Here is a 20,119-nt window from a genome sequence, read left to right as displayed (position 1 = left end):
CAGGAAGGTCATTAGTCGGAAAGATTTCATTGGTCGTTTAGTCGCAGAAAAATAAAAAAAAATCAGTCTGATAAATATGGATAAGTTGATCATGTTAGGGAGCGATCACACCGAGATGAAACGCTTGAAACGCGACGCCAGTAAAACCATTGTTTTCCTATGATACGGCGCGTCTGACCGGTGTTCAAGCGTCTTTTTAGATGGCCGTTTTTCTGGCATCTTTTTAGACACATGTTTTTGTAGACGCTACTTTCTTCATTTTTAGACGCACATAGACAGTGAAAAGTTAAAATATTTATAACTTTTTGAGCGTCAGACACCAGTAGCTAGCACGCATTGAATAAGCACTTCCAGTGTTTCAAGAGTCTTTGAAGCATCCGTGTCTCTAGCGTCTCATTTCTGTGTGATCGCCCCCTTAGTGCAGGGCTACCCAAAGCTTTACATCTGTCCCACAGACGATAGGCCTACACACATATAAACAGCGCCTGGAAGATCAGCTCTGCACTCAGGATGTCAGGTAAATAGGCTATATGGTGCTGGTTAAGGATGCTACGCAACCTCAGACGCAACCTGCTGCCGCGCTCTTGAAAGCTGGCACAAAAAAGGCACAAGAGCAGCGCCCAGCACCTGACCTCACGTTTTCCAGGTGGTTAACAGCAACAGATTTTATTTAAAGGAAACTTTAAATCAGATTTTACGGAAAATCTTAACTGAAGGTGCTTTATGCAACCAGCCCCAGGTCCTTATTTATGGAGATCGCCATGTTGCACTGCCGTGTTTCTACAGTAGCTCAGAACAGACAAATCAAACACTGGCTCTAGATAGGGGCATTTGCATTGTTGCATCAGCCACCATAGTAAGCAGCCCCTCCATGACTGAAAAACACCTTATTATTATTTTTGTTAATTATCTTCTGACTTTTATGCCTTTATTTAACAAGCATGAAGCGTGAAAGGGGAGAGACAGAAGGGATGACATGTAGCAAAGGGCCACAGGCTGGAATCGAACCTGTGCTGCAGCCGCTGCCACAAGGACATTGCCCTTTTAATTGGGACCCCTCTACCCATTGAGCTATTGAGCACCTCAAACACCAATTTTTTTAAGATGAAGCTGTTTTATTCAGTGGTTTTGCCAGTGTATGCCATCAGGTCTGTTTGTTTTGGAGAGGAAGAGACCTCTGCAGATAATTTGGCTCGTGGTAAAACCTCCTGAACACCTGGATCTTAAGTTATCAGAGAAAAAAGGTCAGCACAGATAAGCAGTTACTGGGCTAGCGGCTCGTCTCAGACATGCCAATCAGTATTGGCGAAACACAGATTTGTAACGTGAAACTGCTTTTTCCTTGTTTTTACCAGTTTAAATCACCAGGTCTGTTTGTTTTGGAGAGGATGGTTGCTGCTACATGCCACTAAATCCCCCTAAATCTTACTCACTGGACCTTTAATGTGACAAAAGGAAATAAAGACAAGCTGAAAGATAAATGAGCAGGGAGCAAATGCATGGTGGTACAAAAGTGCAACAAAAGCTTTTAAAAAATTGCAAAATTATTGTAAAAAGAAGATGGAGAAAGGATGAAAATGAGTGTGGGCCATGCTAAAGCAGTCTGAACAGCAACACTGTAGCTGCAGCATAATTCAAATGCCCTCAGTGTGGATAACCCTGATGGCACTGAGTCAGGTTATGAATTAGCTCTGACTTGCAGGATCAAGAGATGAGTGATGTTATGAGTGGCCCACTTGACCTTTCCTCACCCTGTGACAATAAAGAAGGGCTGAATATCAAGGGCCAGCTGTTATACAAGCCACAAACATGTAGTGAATCATCAGTAGTTAGTACGGCGAGGGGAGGGGTTGAAAAGTCATTTGTAGATCTTACAAACGAGTAAAATAAAAGATTAAAGTCATTTGGATTAGCACATACACTATTCACACGGCAGCCATTGGTGCTAAAGTGACAATCTACTGATTAAAAAGCAGAAATGGGGGGACAGTCTGAGTTTTGGAGGCTGGTGGATGTTACCTGCTTAGGGGTCTTCCAGGGTGAATAGTGACCTGCAATGTTGAGAGAACAAAAAATGCTTTAGACTGAAAAAGATGGTAGAAACAGATCATGAGATGTGAGGTTTAATTTCAGCTGTGGAAGCCAAATCCGGGGGGGGGGGGGGGGTTTATGAGGAACACAAAATGAATAAAAACACTGAATTACAGATAAAGCAAATGAAAAATAAGAGCGTGACATGAAAACAGTTTTTGGGAATGGTAGGAAGGACAAAGAAAAGCAAAACTGACTCAAAGGAGATAAAAGCACAGAGCACAAGATGGCAAATAAATATCTTATTGTAAAGACAGAGAGATTAAAAAAGAGCCGAGAAGCATGTTGAACACAATATGAGATGTCTTGATACAGAAATGATGGACGTGAGTAAACATGACAGATAGCGATCGACAGCTGGGGAAAATGATATTAGCCAATAAAGGAAGCGATGAATTCATCTTTTCCAGCAGTGATTAGGATTATTAGTGTGTGGATTTATGATCTGTTTGGGGGTTTTAGGAGATCTGACATGTTCTGCATTGAGAAAACTGTTTATATATCATGAAAGAAAGATAAAACCCGAATTAACAGATTTTTTGGCCACTAGCAGAGTAGTAGAAACAAGAAACAAACACTAAGTGAAATAATATTGACCCTTGAAACAAGTGCTCCACGAATTTATTAAGGTACTGGGGGACCCCAAGGCGTTCCCAGACCAGATGAGATATGAAACCCTCCAGTGTGTTCTGGGTCTGCCCCGGGGCCATCAGTTGGATGTGCCCAGAGCACCTCTAACAGGAGGCGCCCAGGAGGATCCTGATCAGAGGCCCGAACTACCTCAACTGACCCCTTTCGAGGCAAAGGAGCAGCGGCTCTACTCCAAGCTCCCTCCGGATGTCCGAGCTCCTCACCCTATCTCTAAGGGAGTGATCACACCGAGATGAAATGCCATGCCAGTAAAACCATTGTTTTCCTATGATACGGTGCGTCTGACCGGTGTTCAAGCGTCTTTTTAGATGCGCGTTTTTGTAGACACTTCTTTTTAGACAGTGAAAAGTTAAAATATTTTCAACTTTTTGAGCGTCAGATGCCAGTAGCTAGTGCGCATTGATTAAGTGCTTCCAGTGTTTCAAGCGTCTTTGAAGCGTCCGTGTTTCTGGCATCTCATTTCTGTGTGATCGCCCCCTAAGGCTGAGCCCAGCCAGGGATCTCATTCTTTCGGTCACTACCCAGAGCTCGTGACCATAGGTGAGGGTCGGGACGTTGATGGACCAGTAAATTGAAAGTTTCACTTTCTGGCTCAGCTCCCTCTTCACCACGATGGTCTGGTGCAGTGCCTGCATCACTGCAGAAGCCGCATCAAACCACTGATGCTCCATTCTGCCCTCACATGACTCAGGACAAATACCTTTACAAAGTACTTCTGGCAGTGAGCAAGGAAGCCATCACACAGAGGTAGCTACAGGCAAGCCCCCCTTATACACAAGTATACACAAAGGGATGTAACCTACTGACTGGTTACTTGAAAAACCCTGTTCTGTTACCAACCCCTGTTTCCCCCACCCGCCTCACCACTCAACTGGCAACACAGCATATGAAAATTTGGGTATCAATCAAGCAAGAGGCTGTGGGTCACAAACGGTGTTAAGAACCCCAACTGAGATGCACATTCTGAATGTGTTGTACACGTCTAAAGAACACTCCTAAAACCTGATCAAACACCAGCATATCCTATGCTTCATTCAGAATAACAGTGGCACATTGGTGTGCATGTAAATGTAAATGTAGGCACCACATCCGTCTTTTGTGTCCTTATGACACCTCACATCTCCTGTGAGCACCTTGAGACCTTCCATCTCGTCATCACACATCAGCTCCTGTTAGGACTGTTTTCCCCTCTCACTGTTACCACAAGAGGTATTTGTGAATCTCTCATTGATCTGTCAGGGGCCTCGGCAGTGGTGATGAAAAGGCAGTTGAAAAGCTTTCACGTAAGTAGGTTCAGAATGATTACACCTCACAATGAACTGGTTTCAGTTTGTAATACAGCGCAGCGAGGTAAAGGGCACACGTTTTCCTTTGACTTTCCCATTCATCTGGCTTTGACCTTTAACAAGGGACGCCGCGTCTGTGCTGTTCACGGCATTGTTCAAACACAACACCCAGAAATCTATCTCAGATGATGAAAGGTAACAATCAGTGAAAAGCACAACATGCTCACAGAATAATGAAACATATGCCCCAGCGCTGTTACTATAGTCTAATTCACAGGAGCATGAAAAAAACAAGGTGCACACTCCATCTTCCTGATTCAATTTCTCCTCTTCCTGTCTTTCAAGTGCTGCCACCGTCTTCCCACTGGGACGCTACAAGCGTATGCAAATGGAGGGATCGAATTATGGGGTGACTGCTCGAATTATGCGCCAGCCTTCCCAGTGTTGGCCTGGCGAGACTCCAATCGCACAGTAAAAACATTTGTCTCACCGAGCCGCCGGTGGAATGGTGACAACACGGAAATTAACAAAAGAGACACAAAGACATTCAGCAGTGTTTTTTCAGACTGTCAGCTTCCATCAGTCAAAATAAAATTCATATTTATATTCGTACAACAGCTTATCTAAAATTCAAAGGATGTTTTTTGAAAAGAATGACAGCAGCGAGGGATGGAGAAGGTCAATCAATGAAAAGCTTTCTGTCCTGCGTACCTACATCTAAGTCGGTGTGAAGGACGCAACAACAGAGCAGTTCTCGGTGTGGGTGACGGGACCTGAGCTGAGCTGGACAGACAGAGAGGAGGGGCACTACCAGGCATCACTGACCGAGGTGTTCCCCAGGGTAGAGTTGCTGTTAACTCAGGCGTGCCAGACATTTAGTTGGACGTGGGTGTCAAAGTGCCCCGTGGCTAAAAGTAGAGAAGGAGCGAGAGGCCGAGAGAAGGACTGAGAGACAGAGAGATGGAGTGAAAGGAGCTGTCCGCGGTGCTGAGAGGCCTTTAGACTGACTGCTAACCAGACCTGTCAGCTCGGCTACACAGAGTTACACCACATGAACCCTGCAGTGTCAATCTAGCACTTAGCTTCTGAGCTAGCTGGTGTCACGCTCCTCTGTAAGTGTCACTGTTTTCTGATGCATGCTAGACGAGTATATATGTTCCCACACATTCTTTACCACCACAGTCTTAAAACTTTTCCACATTTTACCCCATTTCCATGACTTCATTTCAGTAGTTTAGAACAAATGCACTTCCCAGGTATTTGCTGATGAGCAAACCGCTAGCACTTGCTGACTTAACTTGCGCGTTAGACATTTCCAAAACCAACTGCCAGGTATCATTAGGCTAAGTGTTGTCTGAAGTAACAAACGTGTTAGCCAACTCCTTGATCTATAGGCAGAGATTTTTGCTGACCATACTCTCGAACAAAGGGTCCAACTGTCTCCGTAAATATTATTTCAAGGTCCACACAGTTTAATATATTCAGAATCATACTTGTGTTTGGCCATGTCTTTGAGCTAGTAGCTGTCCATACACCCCTTTTCGACAGTCATGGGCTGGCTTGGCTTGGCTTGGTTTGGTTTGCATTGCAACACCTTCTTCAAGGTGTGTCTTGAACTTATGATGGCTTGTCTTGAGTGCTGATCCATGACTAAAGTCCCCTGTTATTTTTGCTGCATGTGTTTCTCTCCAGCAGGGCAGCAGGTAAAAGAAGTTTACCTGTTGGAGGTGAGCTGTTGGCAGAGGTGCAGTAAGAGCCTGTTGTCTGTAGCTCTTCATCAACATCTCACTGTGGCTGTCTCTGCTTTACTCTTCCTCCCTGTCGTATCATTACACTTGTCTTAATTGAAGAAAAGCGGCTACCACCAAGTTTCGCTAATTCAGTAATAAACACATTTCATTTCCTGCAGATTCTTCACAATAAAAGTCCCCTGTTATTTTGTTACGTACAAACATTTATTTTGAAGTAGCAAAATAAGGAAATCTTGAGTTTTCGAACAGCAACTTCACACAACTTCTGAAACGGCTGATATCGAACATGAAACGGCACTCAGCATCAGGGGCTGGAATTGGGGGGTTATATCACCACATGATTCCCGAGTGCGGCACTGCTGCTGCTCACCGCTCTCTCAGGGGACGGGTCAAAGGCGGAGAACAAATTTCACACACTCAGGTGTGTGACAATCAGTGGGACTTTGACTTTGACTTTTGACGTACTGAGAGCTGAACACACACATTGCATTTGGCCATGTTGTTCAGCTAGTTTGCTGTCTCCGTAAGCAGCTGTCTGTTAGTCACTCACTCTACAGCCCGAAACTGCACTTCAAAATAAAAGCTCTGTGCCGGAAATTCACTGTACTTAAAAACAATGTGTGTAGACTATAGTCTGTTAATTATTAGCAAAATTTGTACATTAATATAACATGTACTTAAACTGAAGTGTATTGCATTGCACTAACACCATCCTCAACCTGTAATTAATGATTTTCTTTTGCCTCTTATTTTTATTTATTTATTTATTTCCTCTCTCATTCATTCACTTATTATTCTTTTTATTTTATCTATTTTTATTTCTTTAAATTCATACTTTTGGGGTGAGGGGGAGGGGTGGATTTTCTTTTGCGTGTTTGTGGATGTACATATACACATATTGGATGAGTGTATGTGTATGTTTTTGTTTATTGTTGTTAAAATCAATAAGGATACTATTGGGAAAAAAGACATAACTCTGACACCCTCTCACATCTGAAGACAATCTGAGTTTTTAGTCGCACACTAAAAGATTTTGCACAGACTGGGGATCTTGCAGGGTCGCTGTTTGCAAGACTAAAACTAGATTCCTCTTGAGACTATTGCCCATCCTGTTCCTGGTGGAAAATATTACACCAAACTCCCTTTAAGAAATATGACATATTAGCAATTTCTTACATGTTCACACAAACACATAACTCTAGAAACACAAGATAAAATGCATCATATGTCGACAGTGTACTTGTCAATTTGGCATCAATATAATACACAGAGATAAACTGTATTTGCACACAAACTTTTATTTAATTTTAAATTTTGTCACCTCAACTCACTACCAGTGCCCGTTGATTAGATGCACTATTTTTGTGGGAGGAGATTGTGGGAATGAGAGGAGAACCATTTAAAAAATTAAGATTTCTCACTAAAATAAGTGCTGATTTGTGGAAACACGATGAAAATCTGCGCCTATGCCCAGAATATCTCGCTTATTCAAGATCCACAGTGGAAAAGTATGTGATTGTGTACGTGTTCTCGTGTTTCACCCTCTACCTCAGCCCTGGCAGGTAATGATGAATAGGACTGGCTGAGGTCGCGCCTCTTTTTCAATTTCATCCCAAAACTCCAATTAAAGAGTTCTGAACTAGGAAGTGTTTCCAGAGAGCCTTTCTGCTCCGAGGGTGCAGAAAAGAACCCACACACATCCAACTGTTTCACACACATAAGGCTACTTTTGTTCACCCATACAAAAACACAGATCTCTTTAATTTCAACGAGAGGCCGATACTGGCCCTTCAATTATTCAAATGAGACTATGATAACACTAGAGCTGATGGCAGCGTGCGTGAATCTTCCAGCCCTCTATGAATATGTATCTCCATTTGATGAGGGAGGCTGGCAGCTTCACTTAACATCCGCAGCAGAAAACCGATTCTATCCACCTCTATTCAGATGCCCGTCCCGTGTTCGCCCCAATGTCCTCGAGAACTGGCGTAATTGTGGCTGTGTGCAAAACAAAATCATCTGCAAGGCCCACGGTTGAATGTGCATGATATTAAAGCTCAAAACAGCACAATGGATTTAACCACGCCCACGCAATCAGCAGCTAATCACTCCATCCCATTAAAACTCAAACAGGAGTGCTTGATTTGTTTAAGAGGTGAGTGATTCTGATCCTCCCACACACACGGAGGAGACGCAGAGCCTAACTTTTGCTTCTGTCATCTAACTTTAATGGCAGTGAGGCTTAATGCTATTAGCTTTGTTTAACCCTTTCTGTTTCTGCTGTGATCTAATCCCAGTGTCTCGTCCATCATGCACACGGCCCTTTGGCTGTCTTCCCGGAGCCGACCGGACGGGATATTGATCCTTGGCGGGCAGCTCCTTCGGGTTCGGCGGGGGACAGAGCTGTAAGTGTGAACATGGCCGACAGTCTGTGGTCTACTGGCTGAGAGCCGAACTCATCACTCTCCTGCTCCCTCCTCCCGTTCCCTTCTTCTCTTTTGTTTCCAACTATTCTATCTCACACACACACCCAATGAATCACTGTCTAGTTACACACTGATTCCCTGGGAGGCTGGAGGAGGCTCAGTGAATCAAACCCTCCTTCTTCTTCTTCTGTTTCTCTACAAAGCAGACCTTCACCTGAAGTCGGCGTTGTTATCAGAGAGGCCTCTGGTCATCCGTGTGCACACGACCAATCCCAGGTGAAAGGTCGAATTGGGGGACTGATTCATAATGCACAGTGGTAGTAGTAGAACGGGGAGTTTATGTAAGTGTGCGGGGGCTTGTGTGCAGAAGGCTGCCTTGGGATGTGTGCGGATAAGACGGGGAAAGAGTGTGTGCCTGGCTGTCGTGTAGGTGTGCGTACAACCTGTGTGAATCAAACCATGTGGCTCGGCGTTTGTGCTGAGTGTGTGGGCGGACTGCGGCGAGGGAGAACGCGGCCTGTTAGAGGAAAGCCAGCGCACATGTGAACAAGCTGCAAGTCTCAGCAGCTAATTACAGCCCTGTGTCTCTGCTGGTGTGGCAACGAGGACACAGCCTGTTAATGGTCTAGATAGCCACTAATGAGGCTGTTTGCCACACACACAAACACACACACACGCGCACACATGCTGGCACACACACATACGCAGAGGCACAATAATTACTGGTGATGAGAGACAGAGTGCCCATTTGTTGGGCAAAAACGGCTCAGGAGTCAAACTCAAATTTAAGGGATGGCTAAATATCATAACTACATTATGAGCGTGGGTTTTTCAAGGTGATGGGGTTTAACTGACTGGATGGTTTGGCTCAATGTTTGGACGGTTAATTGGCGGTCAGCTTGCCGCATGTGTCTCACTTTTGATGGCGAGTTCTTTGGGAGTCGTGACACATGCAGGCGGTAACATGAAAAAAAAAAAAGTTTAGTGGATAAAATCCACATCATTATAACGACATCCACAACTTCATCATTTGTGAGGCAGTGAAGCTGTCTGACCACGGCTTATAGACTGAAGGATATTCATTAAAATGAAATGTATAGACCTTCAGGTTCTCATCCCAACTCGTCAAATATCCCCGCTTTGTCAGTGCCATTCACGTCTACATATAATATGTTAGGTATCCTTCTGCGTTTATTGTTGATGTTGCGGGACGTCGTGTCAATTCATGCCTGTTTTTTTAAATAATACACTTCCAATTTCTGTTCGGTAGATGCATTTAGTTTTTCTCAAAATATACTTACAGCTTCAGTAAAACACCTTGTATTTATGTTTATTACACCAGTGCGTAGTTAGGTTTAGAAAAAAACACCATGGTTTGGCTTTATATTCATACGAGAAGCAAACACATCTCTCCTGGGTTAAAGTTCTGGGTTTGTTGGACCCACACATCGCCCCTCCTGCTCCACCTACAGGGACTTTCCAGTGTCTTATGTCAAGTCTTTACTGGCAGCATTTCAAACTGACGCTGTCCAGGAGCATCTCATTCTGACAGGTGCCATCTGGCCAACTGGTGGCGTATCATACCACCGCATAAGGTATCATCTGGCTGTGTTACAAACTGACCCCACCCGGGAGCGTATCATACTGCTGTGAAAGGGGGATTTTGGTGCTGGAGTCTTACGCCAAACTCACTAACAAAGCAATTGTATTTGATAAATTCTGAATGAGAAAGGGCTGTACAGACTCATATGGATGGATGGACCTTTCTAGTCTTTCAACCATGCAAAGCGCTTTCACACTACTTGTCACAGCCACCCATTCACACACTCATACACTGCTGGCCGAGGCTACTGTACATGGTGCCACCTGCTGCTCAGTTTTTTAAACATTCAAACACAATTTTGGGTTCAATATCTTGCCCAAGGATACTTCAAACTGCAGACCAAAAGAGCTGCAGATCAAACCGCCATTCTTTCAATTAGTGGACGACCCGCTCTAACACCTACCCCTTTATACAAAAATAATTCCTCGCAATCATCACTTATGACCCAACTGAGATTTGTGGCAGTGTATTTATGGGCAAAGACCTTGAAATATGCCTGAATTTTCTTAATTTGCTATATGTTCCTGGGCACAATGTGCACAAGAGGTCTGGACGTTATAAAAAGGTAGAAATCAAATGCCAGACTTTAAAGGGATAGTGCACCCAAAAAATGAAAATTCAGCCATTATCTACTCACCCATATGCCGAGGGAGGCTCAGGTGAAGTTTTAGAGTCCTCACATCCCTTGCGGAGATCCAAGGGGAGAGGGGGTAGCAGCACAACTTCACCTAAAGGAGGCTGACGGTGCCCCAGATTCAAACGTCCAAAAATACATAACTGAAACCACAAAATATCTCCATACTGCTCGTCCGTAGTGATCCAAGTGTCCTGAAGCCCCGACATAAAAAGTTGTTTGGAAAAACATCATTTGAACTCTGTTTTTAGCCTCATTGTAGCCTGTAGCTCTGACTGCCTCTCTGTGCACCAAGTTCACGTGTGCGCTCTTGCAAGTGAGAACATTGAAAGCACATGAACACGCATGCCCATGTCTCACGGTCTGGCGCAATGACACTAACACAGTGTGGTCTACATATGATGTACTCATAGTGTATAATTAATGTCTATTCCCTGGTGCCACACAGTGGACACAGGAAGTGATACAAAATTTGTAATACGTCATTACCAGCACCACTTGCTTCATGCAGGAAATAACGTCTAAGGTGTGTGCACCTTGTCCAACAGTCGCAGAAATACACAGCCGTGTCAACATGCCTCCCACCAGAGGTGGGGTACACCCTGGACAGGTGGAGGTCGCTAGACTGTCACAAGGTTAACACATAGAGACAGACAACCATTCACACTCACATTCACACCTACGGACAATTTAAGCCTAGTTCACATTACACGATTTTCACAGCAATTTTGACATCACAGAGGATCTTGAGAGCCACCTTGGGTCGGAGGTGAGTTGGCAGATAGTCTGCCACGACGAGTCCTCATGTGTGAGCCTACGAGCAAGTCGCCCCCTCGTCTGACTGGGACTGGATATCTGGCATGCTAGAAAACTGGAGAAGGCTGACACGACTGACAAAGAGCATCAGCCAATGAGAGGCGGGATACGCCCTACGTCACCACGCAGGAGGACGGAAGAAATGTGAGGAGGACAAGCTGGAGGATTGCCACTTGCCAGGTCCGCTTATTAGCCGTGACTTTGGGCTTGTTTCTAAAGTGGAGTTGCTTATTTGGGCTTGCTCTCTAAATGTCACCTTTCTCTCTATATATCTGTCTAATAAGTTATTTAAACGCGTGATAATCGCTTCTTTTGTGCTTGTTTCCATAGCCCTGGTTGCTTGTTTCTCTTCCAAGATCTGGTAACACTGACAAGCCGGCAAGCAACAACAACAATGGCAACGTCCACAGGATCACGGGGAGCGCATTCTGTTTGGACCCAGGCCCTGGAGGCAGATCTGATTCAACACTGGGAAGAATATCCATGCCTTTACGATGTGTCTTCTCCAAGTTTGGTGACCTCACCGCGTTACCTGGGGCTCTGTCAGCGAGGGCTCGGTGGAGAAATCTTGTGGTGTGCACACACAGGTCGTAATGCAGTTGGCGAGACTCCCGCTGACAGAAACACGTCAGGTATGAACACTCAAAAGATTACGATAGTCTCTGTGACGCAAAATCAGGGTGAAAATCATGTAATGTGAACTCGGCCTTAGAGTCACCAATTAACCTGCATGTCTTTGGACTGTGGGAGGAAGCTGGAGTACCCGGAGAAAACCCACGCTGACATGGGGAGAACATGCAAACTCCACACAGGAAGGCCCCCACCCTGAGGTTCGAACTCCTGGTTGGGGCACTCTCTTGCTGTGAGGCAACAATACTAACCACTGTTCCACTGTGCCGCCTGATTATGTTTATCTCTTTATAAAAAAAATTCAGTGTACTCAATGTCCATTCTTCCCCATAGTATTGAAAATGTGATTTAATATAGATGTTTTCAAGGTACTGTATGAAAGTTAGAAACTGCAGTACCATGACAACACTTCTCTATCAACTGGAAATTAAGTCAGCAAAATTAATAGTCAGCTGTGCTAACTGATTCAAGCAAAACAAAACCACAGTAAGCCACACTACCATCGATGTCAGCCTGAATGAATGAAGTTTGACAAAATGGAAATTCAGTGTAATTTTCATCCAGTGCTGATACAATTAGTTGACTAATACATGAGTGGATTCACAAGAAAGCCCAAAGTGATAGTACATAGGACCTGTATTTTTCTCCTTTTCCTTACTACAAAAGACGTCGCACACTGTCTCAGCTTTACACACAGCCCACAATCTTCCCTTACAACAACCTGTAAAGCCTCTGCTCTGTTAACACTGAATCTGTTGAGTAAAAGAACAGATCTCATGTGATGATGGTGATTAACAACGTAAAACGTAGAGCCAAGAAGTCAGATGCTGCCACTTTTCTCCACAACTGTCTCTTTTGTTGACGATGATTACACCTATACGTTTCAAAATGACTGTAGTAAAGATTTATTGATGGCAAAAAGTTAACAACAAAAACTCTGCTGCTGCTCTCGTTGGGTCTTTACTGTGTCCATGACAACATCAAGCTAAGCAGAGACTGTAACACGCTGGCTCCGTCTGTGTTTGATTCGCACTCTGTCGTACTACGGTCACATTATTCCTCTGCTCCTTTTGGTTTCTACATCACCTTTAAATCAATTTTCCAGCTGTCCCGAGTCTATGTTCATTGCACATGTGCAGATAAAGAGTGGAAACACAGACAGGAGGTGTATCTGTGTGTGTGTGAGAATGAGAGGCAGAGATCTGTAATTATTGATGAAGCCCAGTCTGTGAACCCTCCCCACTTTGCCAGCCATTTGTGATCTCCGATGCTGGACATTAGGAGTGTGTCGTTATGGCAACAGCATCATAAAATAACCATAATGGCAGTATTGTAGTACTCAAGATCAGTCTTGGCCTCGAGACCACAGTTTGACGGTCTTAACTACATTTTTAATTGGTCTTGTCTCAGCCTCAGACAAAAAGGACTCTGGATTTTATTTCAAGACAGGTCAAGACCACAACTTATGGGGATCTCATTGAACTGCCAGTGCAAAACGGGAGTGTTAAATAAAGTTGGTTAAGTTGATTTCAGCTCCTTGGATATATTCTTTATTCATAGAAAATAATTAGCATTAGTTTGTCATGAAGGGTTTTTCCAGCACAGATAATGAGGCAGCTGCCTCCATCAAATTTTATCCCACCTCCAGCTATCGACAAAACCCTGACAGAAAGCACTATCTTCCAGGGTTGGGAATCTTGATACTTAGGTCACGATTCAATATTATTGCCATAAAATATATTAGCGTACTTTCAGACCTAGAGCTGTCTTGCTTTGGTCTGAATCAGGGACTAATGTTGTTACAAAGCTGCATAATTGCCTAGAGTTGGCTCGTGTTCTCACGGCAGCATTTACGAGCGGACCAGATCAAATGCCTTGTGTGAGAAAGCTGCTCTTGATTGGTCAGAATTTCCATGTGGGAAAAATCCAGGAAGTAAACAAAACACTGAAGAAGAGTACACTTGCAAGATAAATGTGACACTTTCTAATGTCACAATGGAGGGACAAAATATGATTCGCTTTTTAAGTAATATTTTTGATGCTTCAAGAGATCCAAACTTGTGTTTATAACATTTTGCTAGCAGAATAAAAAATGTCAAAATATCCAGCGTATCAGAATTAGTGGTCACCAGTCTCAAACATAGCTCAACCAGGTCATGCTACATAAACAAACTAGGATGACACAAAAGTGCGCATGATATTAATATCCAGGAATTCACATTATACACACTACCACTGACCAACCATGCATCAATCTGGCAGCAATTGGAATTTTATTCTCAATTATATAATTATTAGAACTCCTCAAATATGTTTTTGAGCCAGGAAAAACCCTGCATGTACTGTGGGACTAACACTATTCTGGTCTTGACTAGGTTTCAACACCTCAAAGTCTCGGTCTTGATCTCGATACACTCTGGTCTTGGTCATGACTTGGTCTCGGTTTAGGTGGTCTTGAATACAACCCTGCATGACGGTAGTTATGAGGGTGTAAATGCTGTCAGTACCTCATCTACTTCACTGTGTGTGTGTGTTCTCCCTGGGACCAGATGCTGGAGGAGGTAGCTTGTTCCACAGCATAAAAAGGCAGCCATTCACACACACAAAAAAAAATCCGTCATGCAGAAATATGCACACTCGCACACTTTTAAACTCAGTCAGCTCGCGGTGCTCGTTCAATCCTCCGCTTCAGATTGTGTTTTCAGTAAAAGTGATGAGCTGTGTGCTCGCCCCTGAGCTGGAAAGTCTTTGGAGAGTGAGTCAGAGACGGGAGCGTGACAGTTGTTTGGTGACGGATATCAGTCGGTCGCCTCCCTCTGTACTACATTGGCTAGTGTGCACAAGCACTTAACAGCCAGTTCAATTAGATCGTGTGGCCAGTGTCCAGTGGTCTAAAGGATCGGGCCAAATTGTGGTACGTTAAGAGCTGGAACATCATTCCAGCAGCATGGTGACAGTTTTATTACGACGGGTAATAGCTTGGCTAAACGCTCGGAGCTGGCCTTTCTGAAGGGAGCTGGGTGGGAAAAGAGAATCAGCTGCAGCTCAAACCTCACAGCGGTTGCTGGGAGTCTGACACAGTTCACACTTTAGTCTGTCGTATTTATGTTGCAGAAAATTGTTGTTTATGTGAGTATAATCACTCCAAGGCTTGGAACAAACATGGCAACATCTCTGAACTCTAGGGAAATAAATAGAGCAAAAAGATCAAGTAGCTTAGAGATTCATTTCAGAACAGCTACACAGAGGGCCTAAACTCTGCTGGAATGAATGGACCTTTACTGGAAACCAACACATGACTGTAAGGTTAGTAACAGTTCATCACCACCAGTTAGATACACAAAGAACATTCTTTCAATCATTTACCAAATGAATAGACTGTTCAGTCAAGAACTTAAAAGAATAATTCAGCCACAAAATGATCATTTGTCTACCAATTACTCACCCTGTGTTAAGCTGAAGTTGTGAATAAAACTTTGTGTTTCTTTCATGGCTCCATTGTCAACGAAGAATCCAAGAACTGAGAGAACTCTTTATGAACTGAAGTACAAGGGGTCCTCTTTTAATCACAGCAAAACCATATCAAATCCAAGTCTCATTTATCCAGTCGTATGCTCAGTAATTCCATGGGAAATGAAACTAAAAGAGAAACGTATTGATTCTCCCTTCATAGCCAGACTCCATTGACAAAAACAGTAATTTTACCTCACTGAACACGGGAGTTGCTGCTCTACTGCTGCCTCGATCAGTTTGTTTGTTTTATTGTGTGACTTTGGTGCATCTGAACTAACCATTTAAAACACCAAAGTCACACAGTAACACCAACAAACTAACTGATCGAGGCAGTGGTAGACCAACAGCTCCTGTGTTCAGCAAGGTTAAATTACTGTTTTTGTCAATGGAGTCTGGTATGGAAGATAGCATGGATAAGTTTCACTTTTAGTTCAGTCTCCCGTTGGGAAGGGCTGTCTGTTTGGGAAGTACTGAGCATATGGCTGGATAAATGAGACTTGGATTATACCGCTCAAGTTACCCGAGAGTTCGTAAACAGATGTGTTGATATTGTTCTGTTCCACTTTTGGATTCTTCATTCACCAGGAAATTTAAGAAAAAAATATTCTTTGTGAATTCATCTTAACACAGGGAGAATGATTGATATACAGAAAGTCATTTAGGGGGTGAAGTGTTCCTTTAAGGTGATGTGTTGAAATAGTAGGATAGTAGGAAATAGTAGGATACAAGTAGGAGATTAAAGTAACTCACTACTGCTGCTACCGAAGTACCATCCTGTAGCTCGACTCAACTCGACCCGACTCACTTTTGGTACCAGGTCCTTTTCTCTAATTCATTTTCCACTGAGGATAGTGCCCTTTCAGTGTAGGTGGGATTCTCTGCTGATCACCATAGCAACAGTGTGAAACTGCCGTGACATAATCTTCAATGCGACACTCATTGAATCCTTTCGTCAGCAATAATGTCTGCACTTAGTTAATTGTACTGTGTAGTTTTGTAGGCTCTGGGTCGAGTGAATAAAAACATGGAGGTCACTATTGACGTGAGTTTGCCGATTTAAAAATGGCCGGTTTGTGCAGTATGTCCCACCCTCTGACCAATCAGTGATCTGCAGTGTTTTAATCTTCTTCTAGTATCAGCTCAGCTTGCTTGAACCCTTGACCAAGGTAGTACCAAAAAAGTACTATCCACAACTTTTGCCAATGGAAAACCGAAAAACAACCAACCAACCACCCAACCAACCATCCATCCCCCCAACCTATCATTCAACCAACCAACCAACCAACCAACCAACCAACCATCCACCCAACCTATCATTCAACCAACCAACCAACCAACCAACCATCCATCCATCCACCCAACCTATCATTCAACCAACCAACCAACCAAACCATCCATCCACCCAACCTATCATTCAACCAACCAACCAACCAACCAACCAACCAACCAACCATCCATCCACCCAACCTACCATTCAACCAACCAACCAACCAACCATCCATCCATCCACCCAACCTATCATTCAACCAACCAACCAACCAACCAACCAACCAACCAACCGAACAAACAAAAAACAAGTCGATTTGAGTAGAACCATGCTTTCTGTGTCTACGTGTATTTTACATACACAAATACTAGCTCTTAAAGTGTTACATTACCAATTACATCTTATTTTTTTCTGTCCATCAAAAAACAAAAATACGAAACACTCAAAAGTAATTAAATATGTATATTAAATACATTTAATTGAAATACTTCCCATCTTTGAAGTTGTCCAGTTCGACTGAAGACTAATATTCTATTCTCAGATAATCTTAAGAGGATCAAAAACATAAAAATGAGAGAAAAGTCTGAAGCACAAACATTTTTCTAAGAGCACAATCATCTAATGTCCCTCTGGATTCCTCTTCGACTCCTTATATTGAGAACCACTGCTTGATTTTCAGCCTGTTAGTATAAAAACAGCCTCCTAACCCTCACTGTGTTACCATTTTAGAGTGTGTGCATAGGAGAGACAACTAAAGAGGTAAAAGCCAACAAAGCCGACATCACAAGACTTTAAGAAAAATAACAGATCGTTAGCTTTGCCACATCAAAAAAATCTAGATATTTGGTTTTCTGCTCAGTGCTACTCTTCTTGTTTTTCTCCATCATCACGAAAATAGTTTACAGACAGAAATTACAAAGACTTTATTGTGACCATTTTCTCCCTGGAGGGTCTGAAGCCTCTGATCTTAATGAGGTTAAAGTCTGACACTGTTTTCCCAAAATACTCTCAAAACGTCTACAGTGTCTACAACCCCACCCAGCTGGGATATCTGGCACCTTTTCTCAGCCGTAGTGATTTCTACACATATGTGTGCCACATGCAGTCATGATACTGTTGAAGCAGAGCGGGTGGCACCGAAGTTTTTTCCACCTCTCGCACCCACAGCTTGTCAAGTCACGGGAAATCAGCACCAACAGATGTGACACTGCGGCCCGTGCGTATTGTTGTGCAGTGGAGCTAAGCCAAATCCAGATTTGGAATAATGAGATGAAATATAGCATGTAAATAAGGTTGCCATTTTCTCCACGGGCCAACAGGCTGCTTTTTAGATGGGAGCGCTTGTTTCGACCTTCTGAAGCTCTGCCGCGAGTGACGAACCCCGGACAGATGGAGGGGAGCGCTTCACCGTTAGCTTCCCGTGCAGATGGGAGTGTTTTTTATGTGTGTGTGTGTGGGGAGTGTGCTGACAGATTGGAGAATTTTGAGGTAGTGGCACAAAACTTTTGACCCCTCCCATGTGTGTATGTGTGTGTTTATGTGTTGGCAGATGAGATTTTAGAGGTACTGGCTTCACTATATTTATTTTTCTCCCGTTTTTGGATTAGAAAGTCATCACTGCTTGAAGCTTATTTCTTCGCTCTGCGTCTCCTCCTCTTGTTTGTTGGCTCCCTGCTCACTGGCAGAGACATGGGCAGCCTAATAAAGAAACAAATGGCAATAAATCTATTCAGAGGGCGCTGCTGACCTTTGTGGGTGAGTCTCAGCGGTGTCTGTGGCACCAGGCAGTTGGCATTATGATTGGTATGTGACATTACACAACACAAAGAGGCAAAATACAGAACTACAAATTGGTTCCACACAAAAGCAAGAGCAGTATCGGCTTCCCAATCCAGTTGGCGTGGCTTCCGGCTTGCACTGCGAATGACAGCGAAAGTTCACGTGTCATCACTTAGAGGATGCCAAGATAAATCAAGGACAGGTAAACTCAAAGAGGGGAATCATTTAACAACATTTAACAACAAGCTTTCAGAGACAGATCCTATCTGCTTGGTTGATGAAGAGCCGCTGTTGCCGTTTCAAAAATTTAATTAAAATCTAACGTTTTAATCTCCGACGTCGCAGCTTTGGCTGAGTCATTGCTGGCAGACGCACAACCTCCACAATTCAATAAGACGGGAAGCACAGTTTGTAGGCAGATCACAGCTCACACACAACTTATGTTCCGTCATTTGGGCTGTGCGCACATTTAGGGAGGACTTGACAGCGCATCTTTCTTCTTTCAATGTCAAAGGCATCACCGTGAGAACTAAGCTGTCTGTGGGGTTTTAGCCTCTTTGAGGAACAGACATCTCTACACGCTCCATGCATGACATACCTCACACACACTCGCAGAGCAGAAAACAGTTGGCTACCTGTTGATTCTGCAAATTACAACCCTGTGTGTGACTCACGACAGAGTGCAGTGCATAATTATGATTGTCAGAGGGCCACACATTCTGAAAAACACAGGGTAGAAAGCACTTCAGAGCCATTTGCAGTCTACCAGCGTTTTGTTGAAAAACTTTTGACACGCTTTAATTTTGGGGCTTTTATTCCTGGCACACAAAAGAAGGTAAAATGTGCCACACATGTGAAACTGGCATGATAAAAACATCCAAAAGTGACTTTAAGGATAACGCAGCTCTGCAAAAAGCTTGCACCTCGATCAAAGGATATTTATTGGCTCCGCTGAGGGATGGGGTCAGTACGCAGAGCACAGAGGCATCTACTTAAGTAAAGGAAACTGTTTTTCTCGCTGAGTAAAGAAAACAGCAATAGAAAGGGCACTTGAGAGGAGCTGTGCATCAGTCAGCCATTGTTGAGCATTGCAGGACTGCATGACAGGTTTCTGCAGCCTTCGGACTGAACCACACACACAGACACACTTGGCTACGACGGTAAAAGATGACACAGATGAACAGGCAGACAGATATGCAGCTAGAAAGGCAATTATGGAGTGGATGCAGAGAGACTCAAGTGCTCGTGTAGAGCCAACAATCTTCCCAGCATCCCTATCCGCAGCCAGTCGCCAGTAAAAATGTTTGCATTGTATGTTTCTGCAAACCAGCGATATGTTACATTTGTACATTATGTTGTAACTGATATGTTGAAACCCTATGTCCCTCAACAACGCTGTGATGAAGGTGTGGTTATGTTTAGACACAAAAATCACTTGGTTATGATTAGGAGGTCATGTTCTGGCTTCAGACACCAAGGTTCAATGGCTCAAACACTGCTGGAAAATGCTGCCAAGAAAGGCCACAATGTCTCAGTGCAAATTGCTTGGTTCATAGGCGAGTTCATCACTAGCAGAATTATGAGTTATGAGTCAGCTATGAGTCAGTGAAAAACACCCAGGTTCTTTGGCTCAAATGTCGCTGGGAAAAACTGCAGTGTGTCAGTGACAAAT

The 20,119-nt window shown here is 43.6% G+C and overlaps 1 protein-coding gene across 11 annotated transcripts in view; it reads right to left on the bottom strand.

The window, feature by feature from the left end:
- Positions 1 to 20,119, bottom strand: part of magi2a (membrane associated guanylate kinase, WW and PDZ domain containing 2a) — a 403,568-nt gene that overhangs the window by 47,936 nt on the left and 335,513 nt on the right. For 10 of the 11 annotated variants that reach the window (XR_013490407.1, XM_033614587.2, XM_033614582.2 and 7 more), the window contains one exon: positions 2,020 to 2,051. The exons of the other annotated variant lie outside the window; for it this stretch is intronic. Coding sequence is in view for 9 of the 10 variants with exons in the window: in XM_033614587.2 (XP_033470478.1) it covers positions 2,020 to 2,051 (32 nt within the window). In the remaining variant the exon portion in view is untranslated. The remainder of the gene's footprint in view (positions 1 to 2,019; positions 2,052 to 20,119) is intronic. 11 annotated transcript variants of the gene reach the window in all.

The sequence above is a fragment of the Epinephelus lanceolatus genome, chromosome 23 (genome assembly GCF_041903045.1).
Source record: "Epinephelus lanceolatus isolate andai-2023 chromosome 23, ASM4190304v1, whole genome shotgun sequence".
NCBI lineage: Eukaryota > Metazoa > Chordata > Actinopteri > Perciformes > Serranidae > Epinephelus > Epinephelus lanceolatus.
This window is presented reverse-complemented; position numbering and strand designations above follow the sequence as displayed.